Source organism: Danio rerio, chromosome 17 (assembly GCF_049306965.1).
Source record: "Danio rerio strain Tuebingen ecotype United States chromosome 17, GRCz12tu, whole genome shotgun sequence".
Classification (NCBI taxonomy): Eukaryota; Metazoa; Chordata; class Actinopteri; order Cypriniformes; family Danionidae; genus Danio; species Danio rerio.
Window position 1 is genome coordinate 24,237,909 of NC_133192.1, and position 18,857 is coordinate 24,256,765.

Consider the following 18,857-nt stretch of genomic DNA (forward strand, 5'->3'; position numbering starts at 1 on the left):
AGATGCACTGTAATATAGCACAGCACAGTCCTGAGGAGTTTAGTGGAGCCACTTTCACAGAGACTGTAAAAGGGCATGTGTTACTCGGCTAGGTACAGTGTGGAAAAATGCTTTATGGCTTTTACATTTAGAAAAGGTGTTTGTGGTTTTAATGCAGTAATGGTCAGTTCCATCACTTTTGTGCCAAACACTGATGCTTTTTGTTTGAGATTTTATTTTTGGTCCTGTGTCCATCTAATTTTTAAATGGGTAGTTCATACAGAAATTAAAATTTACTCACCCTTGAATGGTTTCAAGTTTTTAAGTAAGAAAATAAAAGGTATTTTGAGTTTGCTAACTGCTAACCAATAACTATTATTGGTTTTGATTTGGTTTTATTTTTACTTTTTGTTGATTGTTTGGTTTGCTTTGGTGGATTGTTATTCTGCTGTTGGGTTTGAGGTTTTTGTTTAACGTGTTAATTTTTATTTATTTTATATTTATTTATTTTAATATTTTTAAATTATGTCATGTTTGTTTTTTGGCATTGTTTTGTTTTTGTTTAGTGTTTTTTGCTTCAGACAACTTTTATATAAAGATGCTTTCAATTTTTATCTTTATCCATCTATTTATTCATTCATCCATCTATTATTATTATTATTTATTGTAATTATTATTATTATTATTATTATTATTATTATTATTATTAATACTATTATTATTTATTGTAATTATTATTATTATTGTTATTATTATTATTAATACTATTATTATTTATTGTAATTATTATTATTATTATTATATTGTTAATATTATTATTATATTGTTGTTATAATAATTATATTTTTGTTTTTCATTTTATTGTTATTATAATTTATTATTTTAGTATTATTTATTTTATTAGTATTATTTGTTGTTATTATCTTTTTAATCTTTTTATTATTATTATTATATTGTAATTAGTGTATTATTATTAATTATGATTTTTTTAATTATTATTATTTTAATACTGTAATGTTATACCTTTATTTTTATTTTAAATTTATTAATTTTGTCTTTTATTATTATTATTAGTAGTAGTAGTAGTATGTTCTTCTCATTGTTATTTTTTATTGTTAAGTTGTTTTTTTTCCGATTTTGTGTTGAAGGTTATGGACCATGATTAGTAATTTATTTTTTATCTTCAGTTTTTGCTTTGTGTTTTATAATAATAATAATAATAATAATAAAGAATGTGGGACTATAATAAATCTTACACACCATATGGTCAAAAGCATGTGTACACCCAAACTACGAACAATTTCATAACCACTGATGTTATTAGGGAGTTGTTCATCTGTATAGCCTTCATTCTTCTGTAAAGATTTCCCAGTTGGATTCAATGGTAATTCTAAGATTTTGCTCATATTCAGGCACAAAATTATCTTAAATGATTAAATTTATTCTGAGGCTAGCGCTCATGTAGAATTTCTTGCTGGACATTCCAGTTCCTCACATGAGACTGAGCACATCATTTCATGCTTGTCATGCCGGAATAAAAAACACCCTCCCTAAACTGTTGCAGCACACAATTCTTAAGAATGTCTTCATATGACGTTGGCGTCTTAAATGGAATTAGGGGGCCTAGTCAAACCCAGTAATTAGAAAGACCTCTCCACATACTTTTGGTCGTGTACATATTTTCCAATATGCGGATTAAATTTGTCTGAGTAGTTTTAATCTGCTGGTGTTTTCTCTCAGGCGGAGGAGATTTTGAGGCGTGAGTTGGAGAAAAAGGAGACGCCGTCGCTGTACTGTCTGCTGGGCGATGTACTGAAGGATCCGCAGTATTATGACCGAGCATGGGAGCTTTCCAAACACCGCAGCGCACGTGCCCAGCGCTCCAAAGCTCTGCATCACCTGCGCCACAGAGAGTTCCAGCAGTGTGTGGAGTGTTTCGAACGCTCTCTACAAATCAACTCCATGCAGGTATGCAATTGTGCATAGTTTTATCCTCCTGTAAGCACTTGTAGAGGTTAAGCACCCATACTGCAATTCATCTGGAGAGTCTACAAACTTTAGTTTATTTTCGTTAACTTTAGAGCTTAATGAAGGGATTGCTGATAAACATGGCAAATAAACTCTGGCCAGTGTAAGAAGAGTTTACTTGCACCTTACTTGTTTTAGCTATTTCGGCCCGTTTAGAAACTTTACTGTGTGGAAGCGAACCACACCAAGAATAAAGTGCAGCATTGTAACAGTTTTAATCCCTGTTTTGGAACATAACAGTTGATATATAGGTGTAAAAGCATCCTTAGAAGGTAAACATTTGACTTTCTTTATGATTGGGAAAATTGAAACGGTAATCGCACGATTCATTCCAAAACAGATTAGTTCCGGAATGAAGCACCTCAGTTTTGTATCTTCCAAATATAAAAGGTGAAACCCATACCCAAAACCTCCTTTTTTTGACATTCTCACTGCATTCTAATAGGCTTTATCACACAGTGAAAACTCTGAAGGCATGCCTGTATTTGTCTTCTTGCAAAGTGAGTGGCATGCTCGATAATGTCACCTCGTACATCATTAAAACAACAATTACGATATAATCGCAGCCCCCTATCACAGTGCTGACAGAAACACTGGGGTAGAAAAAAACAAGACAGCAGCGTGTGGATGCGCTGTATCAGGTTCATCCAGCTCAGAGCCAAAAAAGGGAAAAAAAAGTGCAGAGCTCCCTATTTTTTTTCCCTCTTGCTCATTCTTCATTCCTCCCTTCATCCATAATGCAGCAGCACAGGCATCAATAAGACAGAGTAATTTTCCTGAGGGACTCATTGATGACCCCGGCGTGATCTTTAACACTGCCTCGGAGCTCTGCCGCAGGGCCTCTCGCAACTAATACTGCCTTCAGGCCTTGAACAGGAAGTCAAGACAGACAAGGACCAGAGAGATACAGAGATGAGCACTCTGGAGAACAAACCCTTGATTTAAAGCATACGATTCCTTGAGGTTCACGCCGGTTCAAAAGACATCATTAATTTTTAGGGCCGAATAACACTTTGAAAAGACGAGTGAATCACTTGAAGTCTCACATCAATTTTCTTTTTGCCCCTTTGGTGATACTCCATCTTACTCTTTCCTTTTTTTCTTTCTCTGCTGCAGTTGGGTGTGTGGTTTTCCCTGGGCTGTGCATATTTTGCATTGGAAAGCTACGAAGGAGCCGCCAGAGCTTTTCAGAGATGCGTCGGACTGGAACCAGATGTAAGTCACACGGTCATTGTAAGGAGATCAGTGTCATATGACCATAAAGAAAGGGCTCATGCTTAGTTATGCGGTGCTTGTGCTGTTGTCTCTAATTTATGTCTTTGGTAATCGATGGATTGTGTCTGCGAATGCCTCCCTGTTTATACCAATGCCTCCCTACTGCCTTTTATGCATCCACCCTATTAGATGTTGTACAGGAGCCTCTTATGCTCCTAATGGCGTACTTAAAATTCAAATGTAGTCAAGAGGCAGGCTTAATGCTCCATCCAGGAAACAAGTAAACTAGCGGTTAGGAAATATTCTGTGGATGTCTGCGTTCTTATTTATTTGTAATGGCTTATTTTGACAAATGACTTCCACCCATAGACCTGACTCTGATCATTACTCTCCTCCATTCAGAATTCAGAAGCTTGGAACAACCTTTCCACGGCCTACATCAAACTGAGACTGAAGTGAGTATAAGTGCGAGCATGACCAATGATGGATACATCAAAGAAAGCTCTTGTTTATTTTCTGCTTTTTGAAGCTAATAAGAGTAGAACGATCATTATTATTGTTTTATTTATTATTATTATTATTATTATTATTATTTTTTTTTTTTGACAAGGGTAAAACTATTGTTAGAACTGCTATGGATGCAGTAATTGCTATATTTTGCTAAATTTATACTTTTAGTTTATCTTTGTTACTTTTCAAAAAAAAAAAAAATCAAAATATGCAGCCTTCAGTCTGAAGTTTTCGTATGCGTTTTTTTCGTATTCATATCTGAAAAATTCATCAGGCACACAAACCTTGCACACTAATTCTGATGCATATTAATTATTTCATTCAGAAAATAACACAAAACATTTCGGAATCGGTTCAAGCAGTGGTACTTTGTTCACTTCTCCAATGTATAAAAATAAAGGAATATGCTACAAATTGTGTTCATCAAATAAAGCAGTGTCCAAACTTGTTCCTGGAGGGCCGGTGTCCTAAAAACTTTAGATCCAACTTGCTTCAACACACGTGCCAGGAAGTTTTTAGTATATCTAGAAAGATCTTGATTAGCTGGTTCAGGTGTGTTTGATTAGAGTTGGAGCTAAACTCTCCAGGACACTGGTCCTCCAGGACTGAGTTTGGGCACCCCTGGCATAAAGAGAAAGGACAGTTCTTCTTATCAAAGAGCTGCGCTGGATTATTATAAAATGCAAAGTTTATTTCTGGAAGTCAGTTAAATTTTGCTACATTGCTTGTAATACTTCTTATATTACGTATGTTAGCAAATCCTGAACAGAGACTGGCAGTACCTGTAGACATTACAATAGGTGGCTTATTGACATATCAGAGCAACTGATTGAAGCTGACAATGAGGTGTCTTTTTCTATTATAATGTCACCGAATCCAACATACGGGTTTTCAACTGTCCGCCATGTTTTGTCTTATATTATGCACTGTGTTTGTCTAAAAGTTATCTGTAGCTCAGGTGATGGCATTTTGTGTTTTGCCTTTTGCTTGTGGCTCTGAACTGTCAAAACACCTCTCTAAGTGCTTTTTCAGATGCGAAATTTTGGATTTCGTATGCAGTGTGTCAGTACAATTGACACAACGAGAGGTCAAATTAATTTTTTTACCGTGCGAAAATTACGGACAAAAATTTTGTATTTAGCATGCAATAACCTTTAAGCTGCGTTCACACTATAAGTGACTCACAGTGGCAAAGCGACTCATGGTAATTATTATTATTTAATTAATTATTATTAATTATAGCTCCTCCAGAGGCTGGTTGTATTCTCTGTGCTGTTGACGTACACATCTCAGTTTGCAGCAGATAAATAGTTGCAATGACAGAGAACACACTTTTTTTTCTTGATCATCTTTGTAATCAAGCATTTTATGTTCTGATTCTATACATATTTAGTATATTCTCTGAACAGTGTTTATATTCAGCAACACGTAAACTCATTCGCAACAGGCAGCTACAAAGTCACTGCTAGTGTGAATAAGGCATTATGAGACTTCTCAATCCCCAAATGTCTTTGAATAGTCATGTACTGTAAATCAAGGGTGTAACAGAACTCGTATTAATGCGGAGAAAACAGCCAGTAGCATTCTTGCTTATATTGTAAGCATGTGTTCCGAACAAATAATGTTATTAGGATTTTAAATTCCTTTCTGCTGCATGGCTGGCGGTTCTTTGCCTCCCTGTTGTACATTTTAAATCAAGCTATTGATTATTCATTACATATAACATATATCTTCAAAAATTGTAATTAGAACTAAATTGCAAAACACAATTTGTTTAATAAACTACTGTTCAATAAAAAAGATTTTTTTTTTTTCCTGCCTCTGTTCCTAAAATGTTCTGAACAGTGACTTCTAAACTAAAGTCTATACCAGACAGTCATTTTTTTCTTGTACAGTTACACCCCTTGTACATACAATGGTCCCACTTCTGTCAATGTTTTTCTTTTTCTGCTTGCATAATAGAGTCTCATGGACTAATAGACGTTTGCGTGAGCTGCTAAATAACAGCAAGCACTTCTCTCTCTCTCTCTCACACACACACACTTATCTCTCACTGAAATCGCCACCATGTACAAACCACAGATAAGGCCTCTATTCAGGTTCTGCTTGACCTGATTTATGCTGCATTTCTGTGTTTCCTGCATCCGCCGGGGACCCTCAGAGTCCTCCTTGCTTTTCAATTACTGCAGGAATGACTTTGGCAGCTGTAATTGCAAAGATAAATCTCCTCTGGGCTCTTGCTGTGTGTCCACTCCAGCAGCCAGCGCTTCGCCGCCACCACCAAACAGCCAATATTAACCAAATTTAGAAGCGCAGTGCCAGTTAGTACATTCGCCGCTTGACGTGATTGGAGGTTTTTGCCCATTTCCTGTGAGGAACAGAGAGGTGTTTCCTGGAACACCACTGTAACGGCATTTACCTGAGGGATTCTGGGAATGATTTCTCTCCTCGCCTCTGCCCCTCGTCCAATTAGCCCTGTTCACTCATCCCTGAGATGAGTCTTTGGAATCTTCTATTAAAACCTGATTAACGCTCCTGGGGACCATCTAGAACAGAAGGAGTGTGTGTGTGTGTGACAGAGAGATTGTACACGCACACCTGCTTGTGCTCAAAGGAAACTTGGCTTTAGATGTTACAGTGAGACCCATGTCGACTCTTGTGTCATGAGCTTTTGTTGACAGCACTTACGAAAACATCAGCTCTGTTCCAGAAATCCAGCCATGCGTGTTTCTGAAAGCTCATACTGTAAGTGATTGATCTGGAATGCTCTGTGTGCCACACACAGTGCTTCTCACGTCAAGGCTCAACACACAGCCCCTTCCACTGCAGTTTGCTAGCAAGTTGCTTAGCTAATAATCCAGTGCTCTAAAAAGGAACAGAATACATAAATACTGGGCAATATTAAAGATAAAATAGTAAATGTTATACATGAATATTGGGTAAAATTGGTAATGTATACCTGTCTGTTGTCATTTCAGTCATTTTCCATCCCTTTTTCTTTTCCTCTTTTACAAACTTTTTTCAATTTTGTTTACTGACTTTTAATCATTTGTTCTTGTTTCACTTTATTGTTATTTATTTCCTTTACATGTTCTTTTCTTAATTTATGCTTTTCCTTTTCTGTTATTTTTTAACATTATTTGCTATTTTGCTGATTCTTTTTCACTCTTTTTTTTTTGTTCTTTTTGATTATTTCTTTTGCTGTTGCTCTCTTTCTTCCTTTTAATCTTTGTTTTATGTTTTGGCACTGTCAATTATTCTCTTTTTCCTCCTTAAAGTTAATCTACTGCTTTCACACATTTGTTTGTGTAACCTTTTTTAAAGCTGTTTGTGCCTGGTGTATGAAGAAACTTTTTTCTTAATGGTATTGCTTTACATCTCATCCTTCATCCAGGATGATTTTAAACCCTTTTAAATCCTTCATGTCATTTTGTCACCTTGGAATTATAAGGTTCTAGGTGCATTCTATATGATTTTGAGATATTGAGCTTCAAAGTTTTTGCATTCCATATAGCAGTATGTGTGTAACAGTTTTCTTTAATACATCAACATGACAGATTCTAAATGTACTCTTTATGTACAATAGCAAAATTCTCTTAAATTTGCAAATTGGGGTAAAAAAAACAGGGCAAATACAGATAGAACCTTCTAATTCTAAAAAGTCATTTTCTGCTTGAAATTATAGTGTTCTGTCTAGCAGATCATTAATTGAAATATTACTTTTCAACAAATACAATCACAAAGATTTTAATTGGAGTTGTAACAATATGTTGATGCTTGAGAAAGTAAATGTTTTGCTTTCTGTATTATTAATGTTTTAGGATGAATTTTTTTGCTTGTTTAAATTTAACATGCAAAGTTATATATTTTTTCCAGTGCAGTTGTTAATTTGATGTGATTAGTACTATTATATATTGATAATTATTAAAATAATAATATGCTTTATATGAAATATTGATTTATATTTATTGAATTATAAGTCTCATTTTTACACTTCAAGGCTTAATATTAAATTTAAAGAAAACAGACAATGAGCAATGAGTTTAAGAAACACTGAAACATTTTTCGCTGACCATATATACTCAAATTAAAACATTTTACTCATATATATATATATATATATATATATATATATATATATATATATATATATAGTTTCAGCTTTCTTCTCAATTTTGTGGGTTGCAGCATTATTTAGTCGAGTCTGATTTTGTGTTTCTTACTGGTCTTTCCTGTGGTCAACGTAGTAGTCTGGCGAAATGACAAAGAAAGTTGATTCTGATTGGTAGTTGTGCATGCATTTGAAATGCTGATTAGCTCTCAGAAAGAACCTAATAGAGCCAAGCTAGAGGTCGACTCTGTAGATAACTTTTTTGTTTTTTAAATGAAAAATCTTAAAATGTAAACAATTCATTTGACAAAAATGTCAAATAGAACCATATAATTGTAAAGTTTAATTCAATTCAATAAACTTTTATTTGTATAGCACTCTTACAACGTGAGGATTTTAGTTTGTGTTGGGTTTAAATATTTAAATCAAAAATATTAAGTCATTTATTCTAGCCCAGTGTGACTATGCTACAAGTCTCACACCATTATCCTAGCATGCAAAGCATGCTTTGCAGAGGGTTTGTCAGATGAGAACTATATACAGTACACTGCTACATTCTTGTGGAAAAGTCACTTTTTGGAAACTGTACCAATACCATACATTGTTAAATCTACATCCATGAGCAGCTCACGTTAACAGTAGTTCTGCTAAACACACTGATATTTTTGTTGTGTGTGTGTGTGTGTGTGTATGTGTGTGTGTGTGTGTGGCAGGGAGAAGGCGTTCCGCACCCTTCAGGAAGCGCTCAAGTGTAATTATGAGCGATGGCAGATCTGGGAGAATTTCATTGCGGTGTGTGTAGACCTGGGCGAGTTCAGTGAAGCTATCAGAGCCTACCATCGGCTCATGGAGCTCAAGGACAAATACAAGGACGTGGAGGTGAGTCAGCATCACAGTTATTCTGAGGATAACCCTGAACTTTATTTTCATGCATACATTTGCAAAGAGTTTTCCTACGCATACACTAGTGTAATTTCTTTGGAAAATGCACAGCTTGTGCTATAGTTGAGCCTACATTACACAATATAATGGCCTTATATCTGCTCTTGAAAAGAGTTTTCTGGAGTTTTCTTCTCTTGAAAATGATATTTTTTGGAATTGCTGAAAGCTCTTTTAGTTGGAACTTCTAGGTTGCTTGAACTAATTGAGTTGTGGCTATGCACATTCACTTTCTGATTGGATCATATGTTTCATTACAGATTACATTACCTTATTCGTCAAGCTTCTGTCTTATGTAGATAGCTACTGCATATCATATACTATAAAAAACTATTGTATTTGTTCTAAATGAGAGACATTTGTTTTGCTTCAAGTGGGTAAGACTAGTACACTAATATAATGAAAGGATAATCAGGCGCACACGGTTAACATTAGGCCATTAATAATCTGTTCAAAGAATGGTTAAAGGGAAAGGGCAACCACTTTTTCCAGTCTATTTAAAAGAAAACCGATTGCATCTGTTGTGTTTTCAGCCACGGTTGTTCACATAAGGAAACAGGACACAGTAGCTTTTAAGCCTTCGTGCGCATCACATCAGTGTGTGCACGCGACACTAAAGCCCTCGTCAGTGAGTGAGGATCGCCTGTCTCAACTTGCACCAGATCATCCTCTCATTCGGTATTCGTCTGCTTTCTTTTGCTCGCCCAAGCAGTTATAGTGCTGCTTCTCGATTCAAAGATCATATTTGCACGCATAATGATAGATGGCATGTCACCTGCAGATGAAGTGTAAATTTTAGCTGTGATTTTTATTTATTTATTTATTTTTTTTCATTTTTCCTATTCCTTACATTTATATAGCGCTTTTCTGGGCACTCAAAGCGCTTTACATAGTGGGGGGGATCTCCTCATCCACCACCAGTGTGCAGCATCCACCTGGATGACGCGACGGCAGCCATTTTGCGCCAGACCGCACACCACACACCAGCTGATTGGTGGAAAGGAGACAGTGATGCAGCCAATTGAATATGGGGATGTTTAGGTGGCCATGATGGATGAAGGCCAGTGGGCAGATTTGGCCAGGATGCCGGGTTAAACCCCTACTCTTTTCGAAGGACATCCTGGGATTTTTAACGACCACAGAGAGTCGGGACCTCGGTTTAACGTCTCATCCGAAAGACAGCGCTCACTGAGCAGTATAGGATCCCTGTCACTATACTGGGGCATTAGGACCCACACAGACCGCAGGTTGGGCGCCCCCTGCTGGCCTCACTAACACCACTTTCGGCAGCAACCTAGCTTTCCCATGTGGTCTCCCATCCAGGTACTGACCGGGCGTAGCCCTGCTTAGCTTCAGTGGGCGACCATGTGAGAGTTGCAGAGAGCTAGCTGCCTATTTTACATATAACATTTCTGCCAAGTAAAACTACCATTTATTTTTCCCTCTCAGCCCAGTTTAGTGCTAGTTGTTTATAACGAATGCCATTATAATTTGTTTTATTTAGTAATTTTATTTAAGCTATAAAATTCCAGACTTTTTTTGCTCTTTTCATCTTCTGACGTCCATTTTCAGTCCAGTGACATGCGGTAAGGTTTGAGGTTGGTGAGGTATGACTATTTTAGGGTCATATTTAAATATATGCACTCAATATATTTGCCAACTACCGACTGTTTTTCATATTTCATATCAGCATTCTTTCTATACACATGGCAGGTACATATTGGGAAATAGAAAGAACGTAAAATGTAAAACGAGTCAAAATGCCTCTCAAAAACACCAAGGTGGATGATCCAGCTCTTATTCTTCAAATACGATCATTTATGTAATAAAAAACTATAATAAAATAATAAATGTCTATAATGTATAAAATCATTTTAATAAAGCATTACATTGGTAGTGAGTAAGCAAAAGGCACGTGCTCAAGCCAGTGTGCAAGGGATTGCGCAATCGGATGTGAAGCACATCTCGGTGCTGCCTCACCTCTTTTCCTACGCTGTAATTAAACAGTAAATACGCAAAATACAGCTGTTTTGATTATTAAATGGATTGAAATAATTTTAATTCTGCAGAAATTGCATTTATAGTACAGATCTGTGGACAAATATTTATTTTATCATCAATAAACATCTCATGATGGCAGGTGAGGATGACGACAGATGAGGCACTGCCACACCTGCCTCCCCTGACCACATGTCCTTGTTACAGTTGTGTAGTGTGAATGGAGATCTTTTCTGAAATGCTATGGAAAAACTAGGGGTCATTTATTCTTTTAAAACACAGTGTTAAAATGAAGGCCACTCGTGTAAACATAACCTTAATGTCTAACATCAACTGTTTTGGCTTGAACGAGCAGTAGTAAAGCTTCTGGGGTCTCGTTTGTGTCTCCTGTGGTGCTGTCATCACAGATCTGACCACACTAGCAGCTGCCCGACTGCATGCACAGATGAACCGCTCATGTGAGAGGCCGTGTGTGTGTGTTTAAGTGAGATTTGATGAGTGACTGAGTGAGATGTGATGAAAGTTTGTGTGAGAGAAGAGAAATGATTTCACCTTATGTAATTTATTGGCCAGATGGGCTTCTGTCTGCTCATTTCTCGAAGACGGCTCTGTTTTAAAACCACGCACCTCCATATGTCTATGTGCATCTTTGACCCAATCGCACCTCTTCTCCGTCAGCTGTGGTTCTAATAGTGTTGCTGTCATAACAGGCATGTCTTAAAGCTCTATGCCATTAGACACGTTTTTGCTCTGACTGGTTGATGTACCAGCTGCTACATCCTATTAAATGCGTTGTTTGTTTTATCATTTGGTAGTCAAATTGCCTGGTAGTTGTTTACCTCCTTCACTTTACGACAGCTCCTGGGTCACAGCAGTGGCAGTAAATTATCTTTTATTTTTGCAGAAATTATGGCTGCCCCTTAAAAAAGAAGCTACTTTGTGCATCTCCAATTTTTCAACCCTCACCTCCGACTTGCAAAATATATGGAAATTCTTGCCGTGTATAAGCAAGTAGCAAATTAGTTGTCCAAGATGTACCAAAAAAAGAGACAAATTAGTGTAAACATGAACTAGGAGACTGCACATTTGTGTTTTAATTAGGAGCAATTATGTTGAAATGTGACACCCTATGAAAATAGATAAATAGCAGATATGCACTCAGTGCCCATGTTATTAGGTTTCTTCCTTAAACCGAATGGTAAACTCACTCATTTCAATCCCCTGATACCTCTGTTTGTCTTCAGAACACAATTGAAAATATTTTAGATGAAATCTGAGAGCTCTCTTGTCCTCTGTAGACAGTGATAGGCCCAAGGCATTCAAAGTGCAAAAAAGAACCAAAAAAACCCTCAAAACATTCCATGTGATTTCAATGGTTCAACTGTAGTCGTATAAAGCTCCAAGAACACCTTTGTAAAGACTCAAAACTGTTAAAAAAGGCTTCAAAAGGGACATATTTTAAAATAATAATAATAATTCTAGTTTATCAAACGTATCTGCCACTGTTAAGATCATTTATAATGCAAACTATCACATACAACACTGAAAAATGAATACATTTAATGAAGACTCATAGGGGAAAAAGTATATTTTTTTTAATTAATTAAAAAAAAATTTGAGTTTATTTTAAAATAATTTTAAATGTTATTGTTTTATTCTTCACTCCTTTGTTTAATGTTTTTACAATGTGTCCATCAATCTCATCTTTCAGAAAATTTTTTCAAGACTTGTGTTATAGTTCTCGTCTGAATTAGGGGGCAATATAACGAGCATTTCCATTCTCAGAATGCAAGGCGCACCACACTGTCTTTTTTTGTTGACAAGGAAAAAAGAAGTGTGGTGGGCTTTTAATGTTGCTAGGCAACGACTGAACTGCTGTATTGTGCGTGAATGTTGCTGCTGATATTGTGATATTTCTTAATATTGTGATTTTCAAGATTTGTGAAGTAATACATCTTCGGACAACTTGACCACTAGTCTCTCCTCCATCTCTCAAAGTCTCTGTAGTCATCTTGAGAAAACAAACACTGCTGTCACGTCAACGGAAACTCTGCCTCTGCATTCATTTAATTGGAGAATGGAAAGACTGACTTATCAGTTTTTTCCCATTCAGTTGAAGTGCAGGCACACAGTGCGCAACGGCAAAAACGTGCGGCGTGCAGGTGATTTAAATGCCTGTCGCCATTAGTAAATCATTTAAATAAGAAATAAGAAACAACAAATTATTATTTTTAAAGAGTTTCATCTTTATTAGGCTTGGACAGTAGAGAGATTACAGTCAGGAAAGCATTAGGAGCAGAGAAAAGAGGGAATTCGGCAAATGACCTAGAGCTGGGAATTGAACTTGGGTCACTAATGAGCACCATTGATTGTCGATGCATTAAGCACTAGGCCTTTGGCAACAACACTTGTTAAGGTTTTTAATGTTTATTTTTCAATGTCAGTGTAAGTGCATTAATGTAATGCATCTTTATATAGCACATTTATCATGTATAGCCATACACCCAAAGCACCTCACAATCATGAGGGGGCTATCTCCATACCATTAACAGTTTGCAGCATCCACTTGGATGATGCGACTGCAGCCACAAGACAATGGCTCCAGTGAGCTCACCACACACTAGCTATAGGTGTAGTGGAAAGAGAGTGAAAGTTTGGTCGATGGGGATGATTGGGAGGCCATGATGAATAAGGGCTAATAGAAGGAATTTGGACAGCACACTGAGGCTGCACCCTTACTCTTTATGAGAAGTGCCAGGGTATTTTTATTGACCACAGAAAGTCAGGACCTCAGACTTCTCATTTGAAAGACTGTTCACTGACAGTATACTGCCCTCTTCACTATATTGGGGCATTAGGACACCTGCTGGCCTCACTTCTTCCAACAGCAACCTAGTGTTCCCGTGTGGTCTTCGATTCAGGTACTGACCAGGCTCAACCCTGCTTGGCTTCAGTGAGTAACCGGTCTTGGGCTGCAGGATGATATGGCTGTGGCTGCTTAATTACAGTAATCTCAGATCAAAGACACCTGTTAACCACATTATTCCAAACGCATGGCACATGTTAACTAGACTCAGATTTCCTCCACAGTCATCATATAGAGAACATGTGGGACCTGCAGGAACGGGAGATTTAAGTTATGGAGCGTTATTTCCTTTTGATTTCCCCTATATTTCAAATTTGCTTTATTTTTTTCACCCCACATCTGAAACACACTCATAAGCAGCAGACGCTCTGCACAGCATACAAATGTTCAGATGTTGGAAGTGTTCAGATTTATGGTCATATATAATCCAGTTTCAAGATGCCATCCCACAACTGCTTTCATGCACAACCGTGTTTTAAAAAGTCGTGATTGCTTTCTAAACACAGCCTGCATTAGTAGGCTGCAGGCAGATGTGTTTCCTCATCCTTTCGTTGTCACTTCCAACTCCATTTCCCGTTTTTCCTTTTCGTTTTTAATTCTTCGGATTATTCGTTTACGTCTGGTGAGAGGCTAGTAGCTCATCAATTAAAAGTTGTGATGTGAAAAGCACGGAAGTTGAAAAGGTCGTTCGCCTCTAGCCCCTGTGAGAGTTTCAGACGGTAATTGGGATCTCGGCGCTCGGCTGGACTCAAAATCATCACTCACTCCTTTCTGCTGTTCATTTCACTCCCTTCATCATCTTTCTCTCTCCATACCAGAATGCTTCAGATGCATGTAAGTGGCAAATTAGATGAGAACATCTGTTAATAAGGGAAAATGCGGCATGTCTGTGTGGGCATCTCAGTATACGGTCATACAAGACTCGTCTCTCTATCATTGATCCACCCATTAATTCACATTCCACAGAGACGGAGAAAAGAGCGACCCTGTCCTCCCTCATCTTGAGCTAAAAAAAGAAATCAGATGGATGAAGTATCTGCTTATCTCTCCCTCTTTCTCTCTCTCAGGCACCATTCTTTATACCGTCGTTTTCCCTGGAGAATATTAGTTTTCTCCTTAATTTCATGCTGTAAGGGGATCGTGCAGGAATTACATTCAGACACCAATTCAATTTCTTCTGTAACGTATCGCTTCCTTTGTCATAAGGGGGAAGAGTCATTTTCTTTATGTCCAATTCACACGTTACTAGCAGACATAGATATAGTAGCACTGACTTTTTTATTTTTATTTTTTATTTTATATACCCACAGGCCACTTTATTAGGTAACAAATAAATATAGGCCTTACATATTTTAAAATTAAATAAATAGCTTATTTTATTAAAAGTGTGCATGTCCGTTTTTATCATTCTATCGAATTAAACACAAATAAGACAAGTATGTATATTCTGTGTATTTGAAGAAGTCAATGCATGTACTGGAAACAAATAGGCTATAGGCCACATTGAAACTTAAATAGACTATTAATAACATGTATAAAAAATAAATAGCTTTTTTGTGAAAACAAGAGAGAATCTTGCGGGAGTGCTGTTATAAAGGAGTCTCAAATGACCAACGACCGAAGCACATTTTATTCCAGAATATTTAAGCTGGTTTCAGAGTTCTTTCACTTTTGAGAGAGAGAGCAATCAAAATAATGCATTTTTATCCGAAAGTGTCGGTCAAGTGATGTTAATCTGAACAGCTGAAACTGTCAAAGTATTTGTAGTTCATTTATTATGATGATTAAAAATAGTAATACAATTAATTTAACTATTAATTAAAACATGTAATTGGTCTACATTAATGTGAAACAAGCTAAATATCGTCTTTAAAATCGTCATAGGTTTCAGCTCTCGGCAATAACTTTGCCTATCGTTGATACACGATACTATCGTCTATCGGCACAACCCTAATTGTAACTTTAAAACAATCTTACTGACCCTAAGAATTGAAACAATAGTGATAAAATGTAATATATAAATTTAATCGATTCATAACTTTGACATTATTGACATCATACACAAAGGTGAATTCATCATTATATAAGTGGGTTTTACCATCATGTGCTATTTAGACCTTGCCTGATGACCACAATAGGTGGTGGTATAAATGCGCTTATTAGGGTCTCTTGGATGAGAAAAATAGGATTTGTGGAGCAAGGCCTGTGGTGGACACGGCTAAGGAGACTTTGCAAATATTACAACATTGACTTGAGTGACAGAGACCTCAGCAGATCTGCCAACAGCCCGAAGGCTCCAGAGGTCATTGAAGGAATTGGGAGAGATGAAAAAGTGATCGCTGCAAGCAGAGAGAGAGAGACAGAGAGAAAGCGAGGAGATGAAGGATGAATTCTTACTTCAGGAATGTGTACTGTATATTTTCATGCTTTCATGAACGATGTGACCACACAGACGCACTGTCATGGGAATATCCGCATCAAACAAATCCGCATCTGTTTGCTTGAATGAAGTGTCACTCAGTCTTTCTGTTTGCAGTTAAAGTGTGAATGCTAGTCTTGGATGAGTGTATTTACACACAACATACTAGATGGACACACACACACGACTGCCAATTTTATTGCTTTCTTTCTGACTCCTTACGGCAAGATACTGCATGTGAATAGGGTAAAATATGAATTAATAATTTTCACCAATTTATTCATTACATTAAAATGACAAGCATTTTAACACAGGTTTTCTAATATATTCCAATATGCAGTAACGCTTTTGATGAGGTATTCATATGACAGTCATGACACCTTTTATGATCACATCAAAGCACCATGAATATGAAAGAGATTTTAAGCATAAGTCTTTGTCAACTTGACATAAATACATCACAACATGTCTTTGTCATGACAATTTGACATTAGCAAGACAACGTAACTTTTCATAAATCTATCATAAACTGATTTGTTAATAACATTTCTCATTAAAAGTGTCCAGTATATATAATGTCATTAATATTTAATGACATTTTTATGACAAATTCCAATTGTGTACTACTGTAATTGAGTTCAAGAAAGATATTAAAGATGCTGTTGTAGAATTTAGGACAATTATAATGGCCTGACAATCATGTTTATGACAGGTTTATGACAAGATATGTCTTGATAATGTCAAGTTATCATGACAAAGACAAATACAGCTTATGATGTAAGTTGTCAGAACAAAGACATCTCGATGTGAGCTTTGGTTTTCAAATGACAACAGAGTGAATGACATAAGAAGTTGTCATAAGCTTGCATAAAATCTTGTTCCTATTTATGTATTCTAGTTTGAAAAAAAATCAGGAAAGTGGGTCCAGCTTTGTTTAGGTGGGAGTGTCGAGTGGTGAAAGTGGGAATGGTTGGCATGAATAGGCTGATTTTCACACCAGCTACACAAACACAGACACGTGAGATAGACAGTGATATGGAGAGCAGCGATTAAAGCGAATCTGAGAGCAGTATGGAAATGGAGGATTTTCAGTCCATAATATTATAGTAATTTTACTGTAAACTTAGTAACTATATCCTTTGACTAAGGTACTGTATGTCTTCAAAAACTAAAAGAGTACTACTGACGATACTAACTTTGCCATTTGAATAAACACAAATAAAGAACATTGATCACACACTAGGGTTGGGCATCTAAGCTATAATGCCGATCCGATACACATCTCGATACAAAGAATACGATCCGATATATTAGCGATACATTTGTGACATATTGCGATGCAACACGATACGATTCACACCCATATCACGATACAATGCGATAATTCAGCACTAACTTATTAGATCAAGTTTATGAGATTATGTGAAAGAGGATGCTGTGCCATTGAATGAGTTTGATTATTTATTACCCCGAAAAACCAAGACTTTTTTTTAACAAACTGGCTCTTCTCTTAGAGCCAGAGTGTCAGTTTACAGTAGAGGACCATTTTAGAACACATAGCACATATTATTTAAGTATTTTCAAGATAAACAGAATGTATAAGTGCAATATATATTAAAAATCTATATATATTTGCACTCTTTCAACATAAAGGTTTACGATTGCACAACAAGAGTTGTGATCTAAATTTTCAACTATGAAAACAAGTTTTATAAAGATATTTTGCCACTGAATATTCAAAACTTATATACAAATATACAAAACATCACTGTCACTGTAAACAACAGGCTAATAAAAAAAAAAAAAAATACAAATTAACAGGAGGAGGTTGACACTAGGTTGACACTAGGCTGAATATCTTTGCAGATGAACAATGCAATAGCATTCGTTATTGGCGTAGAGCGCACAAAACTGTTGCGCATGGAAAAAAACTTGCAATGCTTTTCTCACCACTTTTGGAGCTGGTAGCTACAGTTGAAGCAGTGCGAAAGTTGGGGATGCAGGAACACTGGAAGATGCTTCCACAATAACACCATGGCGCCGCTTCAAGTGAGATTTCAGATTAGTCGTACTGCCTGCGTATTTTACAGATGCACGGCACATTTTGCAAATTGCATCTGTCCTGTCAAGTCGTCCATCCTTAAATCCATAATGTTGCCATACTTTAGATTTAGAACTCAGTGGGGAATAAAATGTTTGTTTTGCTTCTCGCGCTTTCTGAGGGCGCACCACTAGCTTCATCCGCACAGCTGATACACTGAGTTGTAGTGTAAGTGTACACATCTGCAAGTCCGTTGCTAAGGCATACTTTATGTAGGTCGATTAAATTATGCGCCAAAAACAGGTTGACAACACTTGTTAATAAATAAAAAATACATTCTATATTAAAAATATAAGCTGTATCTCGGAAAAATCGATGCATCTCGCAAAAACCGATGCATCTCGATTTGCTTCCAAAATTTCATTCATCCTTTGCTGCTCTACCGATGCACTCGCATCGTGCACGCGCATAACCGCGGATCGATACATATCGGTTAATCTTCCCATCCCTATCACACACTTTTCAAATCTGTAGAGACAGGACAATCAACATCAACTCTTTTTTTTTTTTTTAAAGAAGATGAGTGGCAAATTCAGATTTTACCATTTCCAGATTTGAAAAGTTCGGGTAAAAAAAATTTCTTACAATCATATTTTTGTGGCATGTTAGCAAACCACTGTAATCCACACACGTGGGTCCACACACAAGATGTGCTCTTATCATGGGGAAATGGAAACAAAACATTTTTTTA

The 18,857-nt window shown here is 36.6% G+C and overlaps 1 protein-coding gene across 2 annotated transcripts in view; it reads left to right on the forward strand.

Annotated features, from left to right (window-relative positions):
• ttc27 (tetratricopeptide repeat domain 27) overlaps positions 1–18,857 on the forward strand; it is a 149,728-nt gene that overhangs the window by 117,893 nt on the left and 12,978 nt on the right. For both annotated transcript variants that reach the window (NM_173285.2, XM_073926958.1), the window contains 4 exon segments: positions 1,720–1,947; positions 3,124–3,222; positions 3,625–3,677; positions 8,557–8,722. In NM_173285.2, coding sequence (NP_775392.2) covers positions 1,720–1,947; positions 3,124–3,222; positions 3,625–3,677; positions 8,557–8,722 — 546 coding nt within the window.